Source organism: Orcinus orca, chromosome 8, assembly GCF_937001465.1.
Source record: "Orcinus orca chromosome 8, mOrcOrc1.1, whole genome shotgun sequence".
NCBI lineage: Eukaryota > Metazoa > Chordata > Mammalia > Artiodactyla > Delphinidae > Orcinus > Orcinus orca.
In genome coordinates this window covers 63,899,022-63,922,326 of record NC_064566.1, presented here as the reverse complement: position 1 = coordinate 63,922,326, position 23,305 = coordinate 63,899,022, and the positions used below count along the sequence as shown (strand labels likewise).

At 36.6% G+C, this 23,305-nt stretch overlaps 2 protein-coding genes across 2 annotated transcripts in view; one reads left to right on the top strand and one right to left on the bottom strand.

The window, feature by feature from the left end:
- Nucleotides 1-6,409: 6,409 nt before the first annotated feature.
- The window catches only part of TMEM135 (transmembrane protein 135), a 245,376-nt gene continuing 228,480 nt past the window's right edge, over nucleotides 6,410-23,305 (bottom strand). Inside the window, exons 11-15 of the mRNA XM_033431910.2 lie at nucleotides 19,407-19,470; nucleotides 18,344-18,420; nucleotides 14,003-14,101; nucleotides 13,126-13,193; nucleotides 6,410-11,285 (exon numbers count right to left, since the gene is read on the bottom strand). Of these exons, the coding sequence (XP_033287801.1) occupies nucleotides 11,153-11,285; nucleotides 13,126-13,193; nucleotides 14,003-14,101; nucleotides 18,344-18,420; nucleotides 19,407-19,470 (441 nt within the window). The 3' untranslated portion in view covers nucleotides 6,410-11,152. The remainder of the gene's footprint in view (nucleotides 11,286-13,125; nucleotides 13,194-14,002; nucleotides 14,102-18,343; nucleotides 18,421-19,406; nucleotides 19,471-23,305) is intronic.
- LOC101279308 (dihydrofolate reductase-like) lies at nucleotides 19,845-20,529 on the top strand. Its single transcript, XM_033431911.2, has one exon. The coding sequence runs from the start codon at nucleotides 19,951-19,953 to the stop codon at nucleotides 20,527-20,529; it is 579 nt and encodes a 192-aa protein (XP_033287802.1). The 5' UTR covers nucleotides 19,845-19,950.

The window sequence follows — 23,305 nt, the reverse complement described above, 5'->3', positions numbered from 1 at the left end:
ATTCCATTTCTTTAATAAATACAGTGCTATTCAGATTATCTAGTCCTTCTTGCACGAGCTTTGTTAATTTGTATCTTTTGAAGAATTTGTCCATTTCATCTAAATTGTCAAAGTTATTGGAATAAAGTTGTTTATAATAGTCAGTGATTACACTTTTCATTTCTGAAGTATCTATGGCGATGATCTCTCTCTTATTCCTGACAGTCCTGTGTTGCTTTTTTTTTTTTTTTTCCATTCTGTTTGGCTAGAGGTTTATCAATTTTATTGATTCTTCTCAAAGAACCAGCTTTTGGTTTTATTTTCTCGTTTTAAATTTTTATTTCATTGATTTCTGACATTATCCTTATTACTTCCTTTTTTCCTGCTTACTTTGGGTTTAATTTGCTTTTTTCTGGTTTCTTAAGGTGGAAGGTAAAATCATTGATTTGAGAATTTTCTTCTATTTTAATATAGGCAACTATTGTTATAAATTTTCCTCTAGGATTGATTGTCTAATCTGTATCTAATAAATTTTAACGTATTGTGTTTTCATTTTCATTCAGGCCAATATATTTCTAATTTATTATTACTTTTTTTAATTAGAAGAATGTTGTTTAGTTTCCAGATATTTGGGGATTTTCCAGATATGTTATTGATTTCTAATTTTCTTCTTCTTTTGCCAGAGAACATACTTTTGTATGGTTTGAACCCTTTATTATGACTTGCTTTACATCCCAGAATATGGTCTCCATTGGAAATGCTCTGAATGCACATGAAAACAATGTGTGTAGTGCTCTTATTGGGTGGAGTGCTCTATCAAGGTCAATTAAGTCAAGATGGTTGATAGTGTTTTTCAAGTCTTCTAAATACTTACTGATTTTCTGTCTACATGTTTTAACAATTATTGAAGGTGTTGAAAATCCAACTGTATTTGTGAGTTGGTTATTTCCCACTGTAGTTCTATCAGCCTTTTCCTCACATATTTAGAAGTTGTTATGCATATATTTAGGATTGTAATTTCCTCTTGTTGAACTGACCTCTTTATCATTATAGACAACCATCTTAATCCTTAATCTTGGTAATATTCTCAAGCTCTCAAGCAAAATCTACTTTATTTACTACTACTGTAGTACACCTGCTTTCTTTAACTTATTGTTATTGTATCTTTCTCTATACTTTAAGCCTAGTGTCTTTATACCTAAAGTGGGTTTTGAGAAAATAGCATACAGTTGGGCCTTGCCTTCTTTTATTCAATGTGACAATCTCTGCCTTTTTATTGGGTGTTTAGACCATTTACAATCAATGTGATTATTGATATGGTTGAGCTTACATCTATTATCTTGCTATTTGTCTTCTTCTTTGTTCCCTTGTCCTTCCTTTTTCTTCCTCCTTTTGGATAAACTGAATACTTACTGATGATTCCACTGTATTTTGTTGTTGCATTATTAGCTAGAACGCTTTTGGGGGGTGAGGAGAATTACCTTAGGGCTTATACATCTTTAACTTATCACAGTTTTCCTTCAAGTAATATTATACCACTTCATGTATAGCATGAAAATATTACCATACTATACTTCCATTTTCCCCTTCCTAAACTTTGTGTAATTATTGTATGTTTTATTTTTAAATGTGTTATAAACTCCACGATAAATGGGTACTATTACTGTCTTCAGAAATTATCTTTTCAATAGATTTAATAACAAAAAACGAGAGCTTTAGTATTTAGCCACATATTTACCATATTTTCACACAGTATTATTTTATATGTTTGAAAGACTTTTAAAAACATTTCTTGTAATGCAGGTCTACTGGTGATGTATTTATTCAGCTTTTGGATGTTTGAAAAAGCCTTTATTTTGCCTTTGTTGTTTGAAAAGATATTTTCACTGCATATAGAATTCTAGGTTGACAGGTTTTAGTCTATCTTGTTCCTTTTACTATATTAAAGATGTTGCTCCACTGTCTTCTGGTTCCCATGGTTTTCAATGAGAAGTTTCCTGTCATTTTTACTTGAGCTCCTTTGTATGTGACATGTCCTTTTCCCCTATCTGGATGTGCTAATATATTTTTTTTAAATCACTGGCTTAAAGCAATTTGATTTAAGATGTGCCTTGGTGTGATCCTTTTCATGTTTCTTGTCCTTGGAGTTCATTGAACTTCTTGGACCTGTGGGTTTGTAATTTTCATCAAATTTGAAGAACTGTTGGCCCCTGTCTCTAAATGACCTGAAGAAATATGAAAATACAAAATATTTTTTTCTTTTCCCCTTCCACCCTCACACCCATCTCTTCTCCCTTGAGGACTCCAACTGTACATACATCAGACTGCTTGAAGTTGATTCATAGCTCACTAAAGCTCTGTCCACTTTTTTTCCAGTCATATTTCACTCTAAATAATTTGAGATAGTTTCTCCTGCTATGTTTTCAAGTTTTAAAATCTTTTCTTTTGCTGTCTAATCTACTGTTAATCTCACCCAGTGTGGGGTTTTGTTTTTTAAAATCTCAGACATTGCATATTTTCATCTCTTATATTTTCTGGTCCTTTTTATATCTTCTATAGCTCTAATTAACATGCTCAATCTTGCCTCTACTTCCGGACCACTACCTTCTTGATACATGGCATATAGTTACAATGTCCTTTTGTACAAATAATATTTCTATAATTTGTGTCATTTCTGGATCTCTTTTTTCTCCTTCACTTATGGGTTTTGTAAGTTCTGGCTTTTTGCATGCCTGACAATTCTTTTTTATTGGATGCCAAACATTTTGAGTCTTTACCTTGTTGCATATGCAAAATATTTGTATCCCTATATTCTTGTACTTTGTTCTAGGAGACAGTTACACAGAAACTGTTTTAGAAACCAGAAACTTTGGAGCTTTTAGTCCAGGGTTAATGTTGCTCTCCTACTGAAGTAATACTTTTCTGACTTTCCTATCTAGTGCCCTTTGAGAATTACAAAGTTTTCCACTCTGGCAAGCAAGAACACAAACTATTAACCGCCTTGTGTGAACGTCAGTGATTATTCCCTCTGCTCCTTTCAGGTGGTTCTTCCTCCAGCCTCAGTAGCTTCGTCCCACGCAAACAGAAGTACTCAGCTGAAGTCTCAAGGGGACCCTCTCTATATCTTTATGCCTTCTTTCTGTGCAGCTCGCTCCTCTCTTGTACTCTACCCTAGGAGCTTCAATCACTTTGGCCTCTTTGGACTCCCAGGTCTGTTTCCTCAGCTCAGGGAGACCCCTGGGCTCTGCTGTGGTGCTCCCTTCCTGAGCTGCAATCTGGAATCTCTCTCCACGCATCAGCTAGGGCCATCACAGGACTCAATTCATTTGTTTTCCTTCTCTCGGGGATCACTGCCCTGCACTGCTTGATGGCCAGTGTCTGAAAACTGCTGTTTTATATACATTATCAGGTCTTTTAGGTTTTTTGAGTGAGATAATATTTCCAGTTTCTGTTCTGAAAGTAAATGTCAAAACCATTTTTGGAGGCAAGATCTTTATTACGATGTTATATGATTACTTTTAACAGAGGGGAGTGAAGATACCACCTCTTGGGAGGTACGGTTATGTTCTGAGAAAAACAAAACAAAACTTAAACTTTCAACTCTGGAAGATCTGAGCTCAAATTCCAGTACTGCCACTTTGGGCAAATTACCAGTTCTTTCACTGGTAAAACAGAACTAATAATATCTATTATTAGGTGGTGAGGTTTGCATGAGATGTAAACAATCTGCTATATATCAGAGGCACCTCATGCATTTTAGTTGCCTTGTTTTCCCCCTAAAAACATGAGTATCAGAGAAGCTATCTGTTAGGGCCCTGCTTGTACTGATAAGAGTGATTTCAAGCTTTTCCCTCTCAAATATCCTCTCTGTGATAGGGAAAAAGTAATCGTAATAGGCTATTGAAAAGCCAGACGCAAAGTGTAATTCTAGGAAACTGCCTGTGAATTTTTACCCTGTAAAATTAGTGGGAAGGAAGAGCCTTGAGTCCTGCCCTGTCTAACTCTGGTTCGGATTTGGCGTTTTCAAGTGTGGAACAATCCAGAATTCCAGCTCTGTCAGGAAAAAGCAGACAAATGAAACAGATGACAAATCATTTCTCTAAGACCTGAAGCCAAACTGGCTCCAATAGCTGCTGGAATGGTAATAGAAGACAATTTCCTGGAGTATTTACAAAATCATTCGTAAGGGTAATATTTTCCAGACTTTTACAGGAGGACTAAGGGTAGCTTTTTAGTCTGCAGACTCCACAGAGGTAGCATATATTCAACAGGCAGCTGCTGGGACCGCCACCTCCCACTCTAACTCCTCCCTATAACCCCCGTATAGGGGCCTGATTTAGGCACCGAGATGGGGATAAGCCGTGGGTTCTGCCCTTCAAATATACGCCAGCATATAAAGGAGCAACAGGTGAGTACACAGCTAATCGAAAACGGAAGGCGCTCTATGTGCAGTGTTAGCAAAGTGCTTCAGAGAGACAGGGATAAAAGATCAGCCGAACTTTCAAAGAGGAGGAGACTGAATATTTCAGAACACAGGCAGAAGTGGAGTAGAGGAGGAAAAGGGAACATTCTAAGTCAAGGGAGGGAGGCATACCCTGGGAAATGAATCTGAGGCCTGATCTATATAGGATTGGAATGTGTCAATTAGAAATGTTTTCAACTGCAAAGTAACAGAATCCTTGCCTAGTACAGCCTTAAGAGATGGAGGTCTGTTTGCTCAAAATGCTCAGAGGTATGTGGTTACTGGCATCGATTCGGTGGCTCGAATGGCATCTGGGAGGCAGGTTCTTTCCATTTTTCAGCGGTGACACCTTTAACGTGGTGGGTTTTCATCTTGTTACTTTTTACCTCATGTTTGCAAGACCGCTGCCACAGATCCAGATGCCATTAACTAGTGTTATGAACGAGAAAACAAAAGGAGTTGAAAAGAGCTTTCCTTTAATCAGGCAAGAAAAAAATTTCCTGAGAGTTTCCCAGATTTTCCACTACATCTTATTGGCCCAGACTGGGTCATATGACCATCTTCAGAGGAAAGGTCGGAAAAGTATCTAGATAAGAAGGAGTAACATGAAAGGCCTAGAAAAATCATGATCCATCCCCTGGGGCTGGGCATATTGCCGCCTTAAACAAAGTAAGTGTTCTCGGCAAGGAAGAAGGATTAAACAATCATTAGATGAGCAATTAACAATAACTGCAATCCCATTTTTGAACTTGAATCCAAGTTCTAGTGAAACAAGAGTTCTAATGGAGGAAAAAAAAAAAAAAGCCCAGATGATTCAAGTATACCTCTAGTTTTATAGATTTATTCTGCCCTCTTTGGTCTTAGGAGAACCTTACTGCTTTTCCTGAGAATGACAGCCTTCCCCAAACTGCAGACTCAGATTTAGATGCAACTGAATTCCTTCCTGTGGTTTTGCAGATTCGACTATATTACAAATTAAATTTCAAAAGGAGGAAGTTACAATTTTTATTCATATAAAACCTCCCTTAATACTTTTAACACATTTCCCACTTAACTGCTGCCTTTCTTAAGCATCACAAGGCCATTCATTCATTCATGCCACAAACACCGAACACTTTGATGAAGCAAAGTACCTCGCTAGTTAACAGCTAGTCGGACCACTGGCCTCCAGTCAGGTTTATATTCATAATAACGCTGCAGACCTGACACCTACTTTAATAATTCTGAGAAAAAAACTCTTTCCTCCCCCTTCACACACTGCCTCTTCACCACGCCAAGTCTTGTAGGGTACAACGGTCACACAGGACACTGGGACACGACTCTAAACACTCCCACTTTGAATGAATCCCTCTGGCTCCCTTCTGAGGGGAGAGGAGTGGAGAAGCTACCTCGTTTCCTTACAGACTCCACAACATTCCTTTAGACTCTTACCAGTCTCAACCTTCCCTAAAACAAACAGGAAAATAAGGACTTCATTTTCTCCCTGGAGAACTCGAACTGAAGAAATAAATGGCAAAGATGTGGTAGGAAAGCCCAGGCTTTCCTGGTGGTAAAGAAACAAATAGGAGGGAAGAGGTAAGACGTGAAATGTGTACTTACACTCTTCTCACGCACCCCTTGTGGCACCCCATCCTATAATGACCAACAACAGGATTACTTCATGCTTTAAACCTTTTTAGACCTTGGGTACCAATCTCTCTCCACAGCCACAGGGTCCTCTTGTGGGACCAAAATCACCCAAAAAAGAAAACTCATTTAAGGGGTTACTTGATAACTAAAATAGTTTAGTAGATACTGAGGAAACAGCCCTCAGAAATTGCCTGGTCCAAATTAAACGACAGAGGAAAGTAACATTCCTGGGGGACTGCAGTCAATATAGGTCCACAGGTCCACCTGTAGAAGCCTGAAGGGATGCTGAGACCGCTATGCCGTGTGCTAGGACCAGGGAACATCCTATTACCTGCAGTCTGGGGTTTACTGACAGGGTCAGAATGCTTTGGCAGGGGTGGAGGCAGAGGATGGGCGGGGGCGGTGGGAGTACCTCAAACTGAACACAAGACCGAACAGGCAAGCTGCAGTGGCTTGTGAGCTGGAGAAGAAGTACAAATTACGCCTCGCCTGAGACGTCTGCTGTGGACCAGATGGTGCGTGCGTGTGTGTGTGTGTGTGTGTGTGTGTGTGTGCGCGTGTGTGTGTGTGTATGTGATTACTGGGATTTTCAGGCCTGCAGAAGCTAAGGTTAAAGCCCAATGTATTATTTCACTTAGGGCACATTTGGATGAGGTAAAGGTGGAAAGAAAATAGAGAAAGCAACAGGAAATGAGTTCTTCCTCCTGTGTAGCCACGGCAAAAGTCAGGTGATGTTATGCTGTTGTTGAGAAAAGACTGACTGTCCTGGATTTAAAGGTCCCACATTACAGAGGTCCATCTCCTCCCGCATCTCTGCAGTTAACCTTCATTCCTTCCTGCCTAACAAGTGCAGAGCCATATCACAAGTCACCATCCTCAGAAAGTTCTACTCCATTTTCACGATCCTTCTAGGGGCCCCACCTGACCAGCTGTCACCCGAGGGAGCGATGGAGCACCCACATTCAAGGAGCATAGTTGGAACATAACACCAACCAGCAGAAGAAAGCCAAGAGGCACGGGGACGAGGAGTGCAGAGAGGTAACATGAGGCCAGACATGAAGATTCCAAGGCTGGGAAAGAGGAGAAAGGTGACAGCTGGGACTGAAGCATGAAAAGGGAGGGAGAGGCCACATCAAAGAGCAAGAAATCAGTTACCAGATATTAATTCTTTCCTCCAATTAAAAGTCACTCACTTTTCTCAATATAAAATAGCACATATTCTTATTCACCACAGCTGTAAGCTTCAGGCTACGCACTGTCCTGCTGCAGTCCTAGGACACGTGCTACATCACGGTCAAGCTCCTGACCCAGAAATCACACATCAATGTCAGTCTCATTTCTTTGTAGTTACCCTTTCCCTAACTAACTATGGAAGTTTTACAAAGTCACCTGAGGCTACAGCTTGAAACAGAAAACACAGCCTTAATCTTGAAGTTAAGGGAAGAGGGAAGTCCCTGGCTAGAGGGAAGTCCACACAGCCCCCGGGCCCCGGGGCACAGCTGACCTCACAGCCACCTCGGTGCCTACACTCGTTTCCTTGCCAACTCCACAGGAAGGAATTGCAGAGCCAGCTAACGCACCAGCAGGAAAGGGCTATGAAGAGGAGGCGCAGAGTTACGGCGACTGTAACAGTCTCCTGAGCTAGCCTTAGCCCAGCCCCACAGAAAACAGTTATTTCTTACTGTTTTTCTTAGGTCTTCTTCTTGGTCACTCGTTTTCAGCTACCTAAATCGTCTATCTGAAAATGAATACTGAAGAGATAAGCAGCGACAGGTCAAGGTGTTAGGGGAGATAAAGTGTATCAGATATGTTAGCAAGATCACAGTTCAGACATGAATACTTTTCTCTTTGTGGAGCCAAAAAGCATCCGTGCAAGAAGATTCTGTCGCTCTGACAAATTACTTTCTACTTATACTAGTAAAAATAAATCACAGGGAGAACTCAAGGGCTCTAAGGGCTCGGTGACTTCTGATTCAAAGGCAGCAAAAACACCAGGCCACTGCTCCCAGTGGGCACGCCCCTCTGGCCCTGCAGCGAGGCCACTTGACCCCCACTGCTAGGAGGATGTGCCAGAGCAAGTGGACGAAGCTCCTTGAAGGTAAAGAAAGCTGATTCTCCTTAACTAGACATTATCAGAGGACTTAGAAACTCAGGAATGTGATAACGTACAAGCAGAAACAATTTTGTCAGCATTAACAACTAAATCAATTGTTAGCCTAGACAAAATCTACAAGAAGATGAATACGCAAGCTCAACAAGAACACACTGTGTGACAACTGACCGATTTGGGTTTCGTCATGAAAGACATGTTTGTTTGAGACAAAAGTAAATTCTAAAATCTAATAAGAGCAACGAGTAAGAAGATAAAATTCTAAACTAAATAACCACTGACTAAAGAAGAAATGAAAGCAAAAAATATACTAGGCATCAACTGAGAAACTACAATGTTTACAGATCAAGAAAAGTTACAGAAGAAATCATAGAATTTATTAAAAAAAAAAAAAAGACAACCGAATCAAAAGGTTTTATTTCAGAAACGGGTAATAAAATGGACTAAACTATCTGATGAAAAATGGGTAAGAATCTAACAGAATTGAGACAATTTGTTATCATGCAACTTGTTTCTTCACTTGGTTGGTACTAACTGTAGGATTTTACTAATACAGGAAATAGTTAATCAATACAGGAAACAACCATAATCCTATTAAGCACCTCAATGCACTGTTTTTCAGTCTATATAAAGATGTAGGAAATACTAAGAGGGCATAATAAGTGTTTAATATAATCAGGTCTAGTGGAAGGAAACTTAACATAGACAGGATTTCTTCGGAGTATAAATGGACTAAAAAACATGTTTTGCAATGGACACATCTATTTGACTTTATTTATGATGCCAAGTTGCCAATCCATACCTGGTTAGTTAGAGGTAGAAACACATTCATTTTGATTGAATTCAGGAATACAAACACAGTTTCTTTGTGTTTGCTCGATACTTTGCAATCCGTCCCAATGAAATCAAATTGTCCTTTTCTACTCACCACTGCAAACTAGTTAACTGTTCATTCCAGCTATACATTCATTGTATGACTCTGCTTCATGATGGTTATTTCATTTCATACTTTCTATAAAATAAAAGATGGCTATACCTTGTGTTAAAAAAAATAAATCATAGGAATGCACCTTTTGACCAGGAAAATTTCACTAAACAATCTCATCGTACCTCAGTAGAATTTGTCTTTCAATTTCATAGTCTTTTAATCTGAATGAAAACAATAACTTACGGATTAAAAAGTTTTCTGTTTAACTGATGGAAAAATATGATAAACATGATTTCTGAATAGAGAAAATGAGATGCAAGTAGCAGTGCTTTCTTCACTGCTATAATACTTCATTTTTAAAAGTAAACACCGTACTAATCATCATTTTGATTCCAGTGAATAAAAACTTAAAACTGAATTTATTAATCAGTTTGGAAGTCTGAAGCCAAAAGGATCCTTTAACAGTATTGCCTAATAGACAAGTCGACCCTAAAAAGCTAATCACACTGCAAAATTTTGGCCTAATTAAACTGGCTCTCGCTGATACTCTTTTTTTGTTTGGTTTCAATCTGCCATAACAACCAAGGTTAGAATTCCATGTAAACAGAAGTATACAAGGCTTGATGAAATTGAATATGGAGGATTAAGCATTTAAAAAGTCTGGGTTATAATTCTTATTGCTACACAAGTTCTACTGCATAATTAATTTACAGCAGCCTAAAACTTTTCAGCAACAAAATTATATTAAAAAAATATACCATTATCCCTATATGTTACATTAATTGTAATGTAACATATCACAACCACTTAAGCCTTGCATTAACTTAGAAAAGAATAACTTGTCCCTGAAAAACTCTAAAGAGTGATCATATTTCAATCAAAGCTGTCCTGAACTAACTCATAATCAGCAGTGACTACATTTTGTCACTTCTTTGCTCTAACATGAGTAAAAGTGACGATAATGATTTTTTGGAAAGAGGCTAGAGAACCTGCATCCAATTATGAAGTGGACTTTTAAACCTCCACTGGATTTTTAGAATGTTTTTAGTTGTCAAACATCCGTATAGGTGAACCAGCTGAGGGAACAAACTGCCAAACTTGCCCAAACTACTTTTGTTCCATAGAATTTGATCCCTTCTAAATCGACAACAGCGTACAAACTTAGCTATGAAGAATTCAGCCCTTATAAATGAAGACAAACATAATAAACCTACAGGAGGTTTAAAAGTAACTTCATTTGTTTTTGAATATTCAAGTGTAATGCTTCTGTAAAAGATTAAAACATATGTTTCAACTTTATCAGATACGTCAATTTCCATTTGCTCCTAACCTGTCACTAATACATAGGTTCACTGGCTGCCGAAGAACCCAACTAATCATGGAGAGAGATGAAGGTATCAGTGGAAAAAGAGCACGGATACCACGGCATTTATCCCAACAGTATGATACCCGTCTTTGCATCCCTGAAGTTAAGAATGGCCACTTTCTCCAATTAATTTGCTCTCTACTAAATAAAGCAGCACTGTCTGTGAAGAGTTACTCCATACCCATAACATTTCACTACTATAGTTACCAATTCAGAAGTTAAAAAAAAAAAAAAAAATACAGACCAAATCCATGTACCCGTGATCCTTTGTATCCTAAAATGTAGAAATATTCTTAGTTTTAACCAAGAATTAGATTGGAATGAAGTAAAACATCTTTTAAAGTAATTTTAAGTATACTCTTATTTGTTACTACATTTCTACATAATTATTTAATATTGCTTGTGGATATAATTTAATCGATAATAATATATCATAATGTCAACCATTACAGTGATCCAGAATGAGATTCTGGCTATAGAGGGAGCTTAATTATTAAGCAACACTTTCCTGAAAAGCTTCTGTATTTCTGATTGGTAAGAAAAACAAAAAAAAAGAGCGTCTCTCATTGAAGTAACACTGACGTTCAAGCTCAGGCCCCCTTCTTTGTGTTCAACATAATTAACTCTCTAGGACAAAATAATGAAACATTAAGTCACATTAATAAGTTACGGTCATCTTCAAGAAAACTCAACGGGCAACTCTGGTGTTACAACTGTGTATCTTGGATCCAACTTAGGGATGAAATCCTGAAAGTGTTTAGATGCACCAGTACCAAAAACATCAAGGACTTTTCGGTTCATAACGGCAAATCTGTAAAACAGAGGACACAGGGAACAAGTACTTAATGAAGTTTATAAAAGAAGATGATTCACTCCATTTGACTTATCTTTCATGGGATGGGAAGACCGAAAAGGCTGACATGGCAAAAGACTCAATGGCAGATTCAAAAGTCACTTTGATACTCTTCCTCGAGATTCACTGTCTCGTATTTTCTTTAAAAAGATGATAATCCCCCAAACTGAAACCCCAGAGATTACCATCATTATTTCAAACCCTTCTAGAATCCTTTCCACTAGATTGTGTCAAATAGAAAAATAGGTTCATTGTGATTTTTCTGATGAATAAAATCACAAGAAGCTAAATGTATAATGAATGCGCTAACATTTACTGACAAGCAAAGGTATTAAACGTAATTCCTCTCATAATTGACATTTTAACGTCTCACAGTCAACAGAAAATACATCCAAATGTGACTGAAGGGCAAACAGCATATAGGTTTTCAAATTTCTAACAGACACAACATAGTAAAAACACAGCCCTCATTTTATCCATCACCTAACCTAAGAGATATAAAATTTTTAAAAGACATATATTTTAGCTAATGTGCAGGATGGACCTTCTGTGTCTCTGTGCCTGGTCATAAGCCTTTCTTTTCTGGGGAAGATACCCAGGTGAAATTAGTTTTGAGTTATTGGCCAGTATCATTATTCCAAGAGCCAATAAATGTGATTTTCAGATCCTTCCCAAGGTATGTTCCCTTCCGAAATAATCAACTGGTTAAACTCATTGATGTGCAAAGAAACCTGAATGACAAAGAAAGAAATGATTAAATACTAATAATATAGAGGATACACGGTGTCATGGCTAATAGGAAGAACTCCGCAGTCGGACCGCCTGGCTCATATCCTAGCTCCGTCCTTTCCTAGCTCTGTGATTCTGGCAGGCGCTTAACCTCTGCGTGCACCTCAGTTTCCTCACATTGCAAAAGCAAGATGTTAATAGTACCTATCTCACAGAGCTACTTTAAGGATTAAACACATATGTATGTATATGTATGTTGTATGTGTGTATGTGTGTATCTTAAAACCAGTTCTCGGACACAGTAAGCACGATACAACTGTTCACTATTACTAATATTAATGAGAGCTGCTATTTACTGAATGCCTACTAGGTGCCTAAAGGCTGCCACAAACATCTCGATTTTCCCACAATGTATTATTGTTTCATTGAAGAGAGAAAGAAACTTGAGGCTCATGATGGTAAAGAATGTTCCCAACCGGTGACACAGCTAAGGGTATCAGAACTGCAGTCAAACCTAGGTCTGTTCAATTCCCAAGCTCATGGTCTTTCTATCAGGTCAACCTGCCTCCCAAAGAATTAGATTATAATCAGGAAATGCTAACAACAACAACAACAATAAAGAATATGATCGTAAAGGCAAAGAAAAGTGTGCTTACAAAGTCAGGCAAAAGAATATGATTATTTTTCCAAAGTGGAAATCAGTCAATTGTTCAGGCATGATTTCTAATGAATCTGTGTAATGTTTTTAATCAAAAAGAAGAGATTAAAGATTTTAAAAGTGAGACTTAAGAATGTTATATAGTAACCTATCAGCAGTTTGCAAGTCAACATATTAATCTAGAACACTTAAAATATCTAAAATAATATAGGGAAAAAAATAGTCAAAATAATGTGCACTAAAAGAATGCCCCATGTTACTCTTATTAAATTTTAGGTCATATTTGATTTATAGCTAGATACCTACTTTACCACTGAAAGAATATTCCCTCAAGTAAACGAAAAGATTCAAAATCTTTTTTATGGAAATTGCTTTTTTTGTATGACCAGTTAAAACATCTCAGTCACTTACCTGCCCTTGGTGAGCCTTAAAAGGAACTTCCAGTAAGATGGTCGTAAGGTCTGAACTTCCATGACAGCCTAAGATTAGAATATTCAATTTGAGACTTCTTTTAGTAAACAGCAAATATTATCAGCAGTCTTAGGCAACAGAACATATTTGTCTCTATTTTTATTGCTCACTCTATTTAACGACAGTGATGACAGTAGTAACAAAAACATGTATTAATGTTTAAGTGGATAACTCTCAAGAATCTTTGTAAATATGCCTTCAAATAGGAATATTGCTCATGGAATAATAGAGTTAATAGTTATTATCATTGGGAAGCGTTTACTAGGTGCCCATTAGTAGCTGGCACTTCGCTAGTTATAGTAAGTTTACCAACTTGGCAGCGTTACTGTGAGAAGCTGCAAATAAAAGCTGTCCCCCAAACTCTGCAAAAGCCCTAAGACCATTAACATCAATAACGGTGATTGCAGAATTTAAAGAGATTGAACGATGCTTCTATTAAACTAGATTCTACCCCTATCCTCACTGCCTGAGTAATACTGGGGAAAAGCAATTATTCATATTTATGCCCATGCTATCTTTTTTTTGAAGTAAAATTAAGTTAGGGCATTCTAGCCAAGGTACTAGAGTGATAATTCTCCTACAAAAATTGCACTCTACTTAAACCTAAAAATTGTTGTGTTCATAAAACATGACCTAGCCCACTAAGTTAACATGTTTAATGATTTGAAACTTGCAAGCTATCTTGCTAACAAAACAAAAAAAGCATAGAATGTAAAAACTGGAAATGTTCCCAGGCCTTTATTTTTCCCCCATTGGTTTAATATATACACTAGAAACAGAAATAATTCTACTTCTCATTTGAAAAAGTTATACTTACTGCCTGGAAGCAAATTGCTGTAGAGATGGAATAGATGATAGTGTCTGCATGGGGAAAATAGGGAACCTTTCCTGCTTCAATACCTTTGAAATACATTGTCTGCAAAACAAGCACATAGCGCAAGATTTATAAAGAAAACAACTTTAAATAGCATTACCAATAAGGTGGAGTGATACGTTCCCTATCTACAACTGTTTTTTCTACCTTTCAAAATCCTAACAATCCTTTCAGAGCTCAAATCATAGGTACTTCCCTGACATGTTAAGTGTCAGCCCTTCCCTTTCCCTCATTCACTCACCCCAAACCCCAGATGCCAGTAATAATACTTTTCTGTGAAATTCAACAGCACTTTATTTCTACCTCTTTCATGCTATTTATTCTTCACTGCTGTTTGTACAATGCCCAAGTCTTCCCTTCTCTGTTAGATCTATTCATTCATTCATTAAACATGTACTGGTGTAAACCCAATTAGCGCATAAGAAATAACTAACACACTCTAATAAGGTTACAAGATATCTATATTGATTAGATGTGTAGATCATCACATGTGTATGTATGTATATCTATGTTTATCTCATATATATATAGAGAGAGAGGCTCCCCAGGGGAGGGAGCAACTACTCTGTCTATGACAAAGGACCAAGGAGAATTTCAGAAATGACTACATTGAGTAGTGGGCATCTCAAACCATCTGCAGTGAAGAACCACTTTTTAAAAAACAAAATTTCCAACTATCATGGCCTGATGCTTTTATAATACAGTAAAAATGAATTACTAGAATTGAACCAAATTTTCACTATTACATTCAAAAACAAATTACTCCATCGAGTTGCTATAAGGTTTCCAAATGCTTCCTCTCAATTTCTGTCCTTTCCTTGTCATGAACTGGTATGGTAATGAACAGTTCATAGACCAGCGCTAGTCTGCTGACCCCACTTTTAATACTGCTGCTTTCTAAGAGGCCTAACATCAACCACTAGATAAGAAAGGAAAAGCAGGGGTAACAAACAGGGTGAAACTACATGACATGTATGGGGAATTTCCAGCAAATTTATATGGATGGAACAAAGGATAATTCATGGAAATGGGTTTTCTGGAACGTAGGGATGCTAAAGTGAAGCAAGTAAGAAAGGTGGGAGGATGACCAGGACAGAATGGTGTCTCAACAGCTTGGAGGGAGCTTTAAGAAGACATGAGTGGACCATGAAATAAAGAACATAAAATAATTTTTTTCCAAGAAAAAAGTTGTTTATACAGCTGATTTTTAATTAATATTATGTATTAATATAGCATTTTAATATAAAATTAACTTCAATCCGTAAGATATGTACAAAGAGACTTATAATCTACTTCAGTAACAAGATAAACGTGGGCCATTATTTTGAAAGTTATATGATAATATATTACAAGGTACAGATATACTGTAGTGTATTCCTGTTAACAAAAATGAAATTCAGATGTGGTAGAATGGCATCATAGAAATGTTATGTGAAACAGGTATCTCTTGATATATGGGATCATTATGTTCCTAATTATTTCCTACAATAAAACTTATCTGTTGACCTAGAGTCTAAGTTAATGAAGAGTTGGGACTGTATCCTATACTTCTATATGCTTACCAGCACCACCACAGTAATGGGAACGTAATCGATACTCAATAAATATGTCTTGGAAATAATTTTTTCCAAGAAAAAAGTTGCCTATACAGGTGATGTTTACTTAAGACGCATTATATAGTAATATATCATTTTAATATAAAATTAACTTCAATCATAGGAAAATGATTGCCTATTATACCATAGTCATTAATTCCACAAAGGACATAGTAAGCTTATACTTCTAATTTCCTGCATTTAAAAAAAAGTTCTCATCAGCACACTTATCAGATACGATCTGTTGATATAAGAAACAGCGATACCACTGCTTGGCTTTAAAACCTCTAGCCATTTAGAGAAACATTTTACAAACTAGATCTCAATGTTGGATGGCCCCTATGTCAAAGAATATATTTTTTGCCAGCTAGGGCAAAAAAATATATTCTCTCACTCCCCTTTTCTTCTCTATTAGCAAGTCCTGCCAACTCTATCTCCTAACCATACACCAAATCTGTGTACTTTTCTCCATCTCTACTGCTACCATCCTGACACAAGCCACCATTTTCTGCCTGAGACTAACGGTTTTCTCCCAGATTCCAGTCTTGCCTCTAATCCATTCTCTATATAATAGCCAGAATATTCTTCTTAAAATGTGAATTAAATCACGTCATTTCCATGCTTAAAGCTCTCCAATGGCTTCCAAAGGCACTGAGAAAAAATAAATGCCTCCTCCCCTGCCTCCTTCTCTCTCTCTCTTTCTGTCTCTCATTTGGATAAAACAAATATGTAATTTTCTTAATGTCATTAGGGACACAGATTTTTAGTGAGATAAAACTTCTTAAAATTCAAACAAGTTAAATAAAATCTATAACCTGAACTTTGAATTGAAAACATCAATGTGCTCCTAATTATTTTCTCTTTCTCTGAAAAGAAAGGGAAAAAAAATAGCATGCTCTAACTCTGTTCATTGGAAAGGCCAAGAAACAATGACTAGCCTAGGAGCAAAAAACCTTTAGCACCCAAACTAAAGTTTTCTAAATACCATTTCTCACCAAAAGAAACTAGGTGCCATTGGAGAAGGCTGATTCTATGTCCGGAGCAGGAAACCACCCAGGTGAGCCTGGAATATCTTGTTTTATCACAAAGCAAGAAAACTATCAAAGATACCGGCATTGCGTGAAAAAAGAAACAGGAGTCAACTTGAAGAGGCTCTCATGGCCAAAGATGGGGCAATTTGAGCATAATGACTGCAATAGGTTGAAACAAATCAAATACCTTAAACTCCATAAAGACACCTGACAACAAAGACTTACAGGTCAACTTTGCAGGATGCTAGGGACTAACTCATTCCAAACATTAGCAAATAAAGGGAAGTAATCAAGCACTTTATTATGACTTTGTGAACAGACGATCTCACAGTAACCAAACAGCTGAAAGGGAAAGTTCTTTATGAAGAATTCCCACTAATAAATGCAGAAGAAACAATAATATTAGATTATGATGATTTTGCAACCCTCAGTGAAATAATAAACCCTGGTCATTAATGGCTGCTAGAAAAATAGGGTAAAAGATGGGGAACCTTATGTTGGCTCTATCAACACTGAGCCCACTGATCCATCTTAGCATCCCTGGTGGCGCAGTGGTTGAGAGAGAGACAGGGGCTTTCCTGGTGGCGCAGTGGTTGAGAGTCTGCCTGCCGATGCAGGGGACACGGGTTCTTGCCTCGGTCCGGGAAGATCCCACATGCCGTGGAGTGGCTGGGCCCGTGAGCCATGGCCACTGAGCCTGCGCATCCGGAGCCTGTGCTCCGCAACGGGAGAGGCCACAACAGTGAGAGGCCCGTGTACCACAAAAAAAAAAAAAAAAAAGAGACAACCCGACATTTTTGTGTTTCCTAATGTGATGTAATAGGAATTCACACACACAGTAAATGTGAAGTTTTTCTGCCACTACCATCCGCCTAAAAGAAACTGAACCTGAACTTGCTTAAGGCTCTAGATCTAATTTACAGTTTACAGACAATACATGAGTTAAAGGAACATGTTATAACACCACCAGTGAGGATGCAATCAGCAAAATCCAGAATGTGGGAAATTCCAAAGAATTAATAACCTAGATTATCAACAAATAAATGGCAAGGAAAAAAAGAAAGGGGGAAGAAAAGAAGAAAGGGTGAGGGATAACTATTATAAACTAAAAAGAGACTTTGGATCTCAACTAAAACAAAGGGATTGCAAAAGACATTTGTGAGGTAATATTGAAAATGCAAGCTCTAATTGGATAACGATAATAATAAAGAATTACCAGGTTTTTAAAATTAATGACATGTATTTTGATTATACCCTGATGGCATTCATGCTTTGTTTGTTTTTAAGGAGTCCTTATTGTTTAGTTTTATTTTTTAAGGACTCTTTCTCCTCAGTTGTTTACGGATGAAGTGATTTGATCTCTGGGATTTGTTTTAAAATAACTTGGTACTTGGGGGTTTGGAGCAGTATAGGTGAAAGGAGATTGGCCAAATGCTGTTAACTGTTGAAGCTGTATGATGGGGTACATGAGGGTTATCACATTATTCCTCCTATGCTTGTGTATATTTGAAAATAACACAAAGAAAAAAGAAGAAATAGGAGAACTGACTTTGTAAGTACTTTTATAGGATTAGAATTTGCTTTTGAAACTTTTACTACTAAAGCAGCTAAAAAGCTCTGTATCCTTTGGTTGTATGTGCTTAAAAATGTTTGCTTACCTCTACCAATTTGGAAGCTAAATACATGGAAATTGTTGTGCTTTTATAAAACATCATTGATATTCCCGCCAAAAATCCTGAAACAACAAATAAGGCAAAACTGATCAGAACTCAAAGTATTTCTTTGTTATTAAGTCACTCAGAAATGTTGATTCACTTAAATAGGAAAGAACTGATTTGTGGCACTGCCTTTTGTCACAACAAAATCAAGGACAGTAATATAAGTGATGACATTAAAATGGGGTGAATTCTTATTTATTATCACATATTTTTAAACTTAAACATTGACCTTTAGAGTTAGGAACCACAGTTCTGATACACATATCACAAGAAACTACATTCTAAATTTAACTTTTAAAAACAGCAGTGGTCTTGCCAAATACAATGATCTTTTAAAATAATTTTTTAAAGGTTACTGGTACCATTTCTGATCTCAAGTGGAAATAGTCATTCATCTATTCTCCTAACAGCTCAAATTATGTTTAGTGCTGTCATCACACTTCCCTCCATTGCTTTCGTTCTATAAATGGAAAACCAAGGTGGTAGGAGGCCTGGAATACTAATAGTAGGGCTATTACTAATACATATCTGAAAAATTGTCTATTTAACTTAAGTAATACATATACTGAACTCACAGAAAATGTTTAGTTTTTATTTTTATAAAATTACTTGAGTTCCTAAAAAAAATTATTATTAAAAAAATACATCACTTGCCAGTGGTAAAATCAGAATATTTTAAGAAATCTAACTGCACTTCCACTAGTCACTTATATAATATTTTAAGTCTTTATGTTCTTTTGTGACACATTTTCCCTAGAATTTCTGGCCTGTAGCAGGACAGATACCCGAGTCATTATATTGCCAACCCAAAACATCAGATGGCAAGAGAGCCTTGATACGTTAAACTTCACAAATACAAAATGTTTGTACTAGTGCCTTAATGGGGATTCTGTTACAGAGAAGGGAAGATACAAAGAAATCAGATGAATCTGAAAACCATGTCTGCTTCATTCCTACTACTGACTGATGCAATAGTAATATATGTATTTTATCATTGCTTTACCAGCTATAATGGCATGCAGTTCATCATCCAGATTTCTGACCCAGCGCAGGAAGCAACTAGTACCCTGTATCAAGAAGAAAATACAATGACTTCAGTTGTTTCAGTTCTAGGAAAAAAATGCATGTAACATCTGTAATGGGTGAGTCATTAGCTGACCTTGGAGGCAAATTGGTGATCTTATTTAAATCAAACTGAATATATGATTGGGAAAATTATGAACAGTAACCTGTTATAACGTTACTGTTTGGATAGACCCTATTAAGAAATTATACATAAAATTTTCATTGTAATGATTTTTCAAAATGAATTCAAAAATTCTACTTTTGCTTAGATGTAGAATGCCGGGAAAAGTATCACTCCCATTCTAACAAGGAGAAAAAGCTGGATAAGCTACAACTCTATCAAGTCGGAATCCTATAGTTAGAGAAAACATTTTTCAATATGAAGGTGAAATAAAGACTCTCTCAGAAATTTCGCACCAAGCTGGCGGGTAATCCCCATATCGGTGTGACGTGCTAGCTCGCAAGTGTTTTCTGCTGCTGTCATGGTTCGTCCGCTAAACTGCATCGTTGCTGGGTCCCAGAACATAGAACATCGGCAAGATCGGGGACGAGCCATCGTCAAGAACGGGGACCTGCCCTGGCCCCTGCTCAGGAATGAATACAGGTATTTCCAAAGAATGACCACAACTTCTTCAGTAGAAGGTAAACAGAATTTGGTGATTATGGGTAGGAAGACCTGGTTCTCCATTCCAGAGACGAATCGACCTTTAAAGGACAGAATTAATATAGTTCTCAGTAGAGAACTCAAGGAACCTCCACAGGGAGCTCATTTTCTTGCCAAAAGTCTGGATGATGCCTTAAAACTTATTGAGCAACCAGAATTAACAAATAAAGTGGACATGGTTTGGATAGTGGGACACAGTTCAGTTTACAAGGAAGCCATGAACAGGCCAGGCCATCTTCGACTATTTGTGACAAGGATCATGCAGGAATTTGAAAGTGACACATTTTTTCCAGAAACTGATTTGGAAAAATGTAAACTTCTCCCAGAATATCCAGGTGTTCCTTCTGATGTCCAGGAGGAGAAAGGCATATTTGAAGAATATGAAAAGAACAGTTAATATGAAAGTGTTTTCTGATCTATTTCTGATCTATTTCAAGACTCCTCCTCCCCGCCCGCCCCCAAAAAATTATGTAGTTTTTGTTGTAAAGACTTTTGTTGACTTTAGATCTATGGAAATTATTTCTAAGCAAAGTACCTTTATTCCCCATTAATCTTAACTAGACTGTATCAGATACCATTCGTGAAACATTTCTTGCTGAAACTGCCTGAATGACCATCAAGGGTCAAGAATAGGTTACCAGCACCGGCCTAGGGTAGAATATCTACCAAGACAGCCCAAAGTGGGAGAGTCCCCTGGTAGCATAAGTTGAAACCAGAGCGTATAGAGCTAGGAGTTAGGCAGATGGGTCCAAAGGTCAGAAATAGATTATAAATAGAAGAGCTAGCACTCAGTTATTAAAATTAGATCAAAAGAGGGACTGTGAATTACTCTATATCACACTTGTGAAAAATATTCTGTTCACTCAGACCGGGAGTCAATAAGTTGAGAACGCCAGGATATTCCACACGGATAGTAAAGAGGCAGGTATGACACTACCTTTTCGGTGGTTAAAAGAGAAGGTCTGAGACCTTAAAAGACTTTGTTTCTGATCTTCAGTGAGATTCCATGAGATGTTACAATGATAAAACAAGAAGTGGCTGCTCTTTACAAAAAAGAATAATCTAATATCAAGCATAATGGCTAAAATTAAAAATTCAAGGAGGTAATAAATTGAGAATGAATATTGCTAGAAACCAAAATTAGTAAGTTAGAAACTAAACTTCACAGAATTAAAAAATGAAAATTAAAACATGTTTTACCCATCATGTTAAGCAAAGATTTAGATTAAGTATCCAAAAAAAAAAAGAGCATTTTCTGTCTTATAAATTGGGACAACCTTTTTAGAGTGTAAGTTAGCAATATCAATTAATATTCAAAATATTCTGGGTTTGGACCCAGAACTTGCACTTCTAGAAATTAATCCTGAACAAAGAAATGGACCCAAGAATATTTGTTGCAACATTTTTTTTCAAAGTTGGAAAGAGCCCAAATGTTGATAAATAAGAAATAACTAACCAATATGTCTATAAAATGTAACATCTGCAGCAGTTTAAAAGGACGAAGTACTGACAGAAAAACGCCAAAAATTGCTAAGCAAAAGAAGCAAATTGTGTATAATACTCAAAATGTTTAATAAATGTTAATGTGGGGGGGGGACAAAACAAAAAAAAAGACTCTCTCAGACAGACAGAAGCTGAGAAAATGCACCACCTGCAGACCTGCATTACCAGAAATGTTAAAGGTCGTTCTGCAGGCAGAAGGAACAAGATACCAGATAAGAATTTAGGTATAAAAAAAGAGATGAAGAGCTCTGGAAATGGTAAAATGAAGGTAAATTTAGAAGACATGTTTTTCTTACCTTTAATTGTTATAAAAATGAATCAACTGTCTAAAGCAGTGGTCAGAAAACTATGGCCCACTAGGCAAATCTAGCCTGCCACCTGTTTTTACATGGCTCATAAGCTAGAATATTTTTACACCTCTCAATGGATAAAAATAAAAAACAATAATATTTTGTGACATGTGAAAATTATATGAAATTCTAATACAGTGTGCTAAATTTTTATTGGAATACAGCCATGCTCATTCATTTATATATTGTCTATGGCTGCTTTCACACTATAACATCAGAGCTGAATAGTTGTGAGTGAGACCATATGTTCCACAAAGCTTAAAATACCTACTCTTTGGCCCTTTACAGAAAAAGTTTTCTGACTCCTGGTCCAAAACAAAAATAGCAACAGCATATTGTGGGGTTTATAACATATGAAAAGATAAATGAATTGCACAAAGGATGGGAAGGAGGAATTACAAGTATGATGTGGTAAGATTCTTACACTATACTGAAGTGGTATAATATTATTTGAAAATATTGACCAATAAATTAAAAATGTTTATTATAAATATTAAGACAGTCACTAAATTTTAAAAAGACATATAAATAATAAGTCAATAGTGATGACAGATTATAAAAAATACAAAAAAATTAATATAAATTTAAAATACATAAAAAATACCCCCAAAATCAAGGAGACAAAAAAAAAAAGAGGAGCAAAGAAAAAATGGAACAAATATGAAACAACTAATAAGAAAGTAGATACAAACAGATATAAACTCAACCATATCAATAACTATATTAAATGTAAAGAGTCTAAATACACCAATTAAAAGACAGTGATTACCAAACTGGATACAAAAGTAAGAACCAACTATATGTGGTCTAAAAGAAACCAACCTTTAAACTGAGGTCACAGAAAGATTAAAGAAGGAAAATATACCATCAAATATAATCAAAAGTAGCTATATTAATAGTAGACATAGTAGACTTCAGAACAAGGAATATTACCAGGATAAAGAGGAACATTACAAAATGGAAAAAGGGTCAGTTCACCAAGAAGACACAGAAGAAATAAGGTTTGTTTGCCTGACCTTCTCTTAATTACATTCTTAGGAAGATGCAAAAAATTGATAAATTTTTCAGAAATCACATATGGCTTTGGAACATGCTGTATGAATATTTTTTATAATAGATTTTCTGACCCAGTTGCATTTTCCTTAGTTTAATTACCATTAGTTTATATTACCTAAGCAAATAAGTAGCAAAAATGTAAATAAACAAAAAAGCCTAGGCTCTCAGATATGCTGGATGGTGGAGAATAACCAACCTGGGCTAAAAATGTTGGAGATAATTCACATATAAATATTTAAGAGTTTATCTTAAGAGTAAATACAA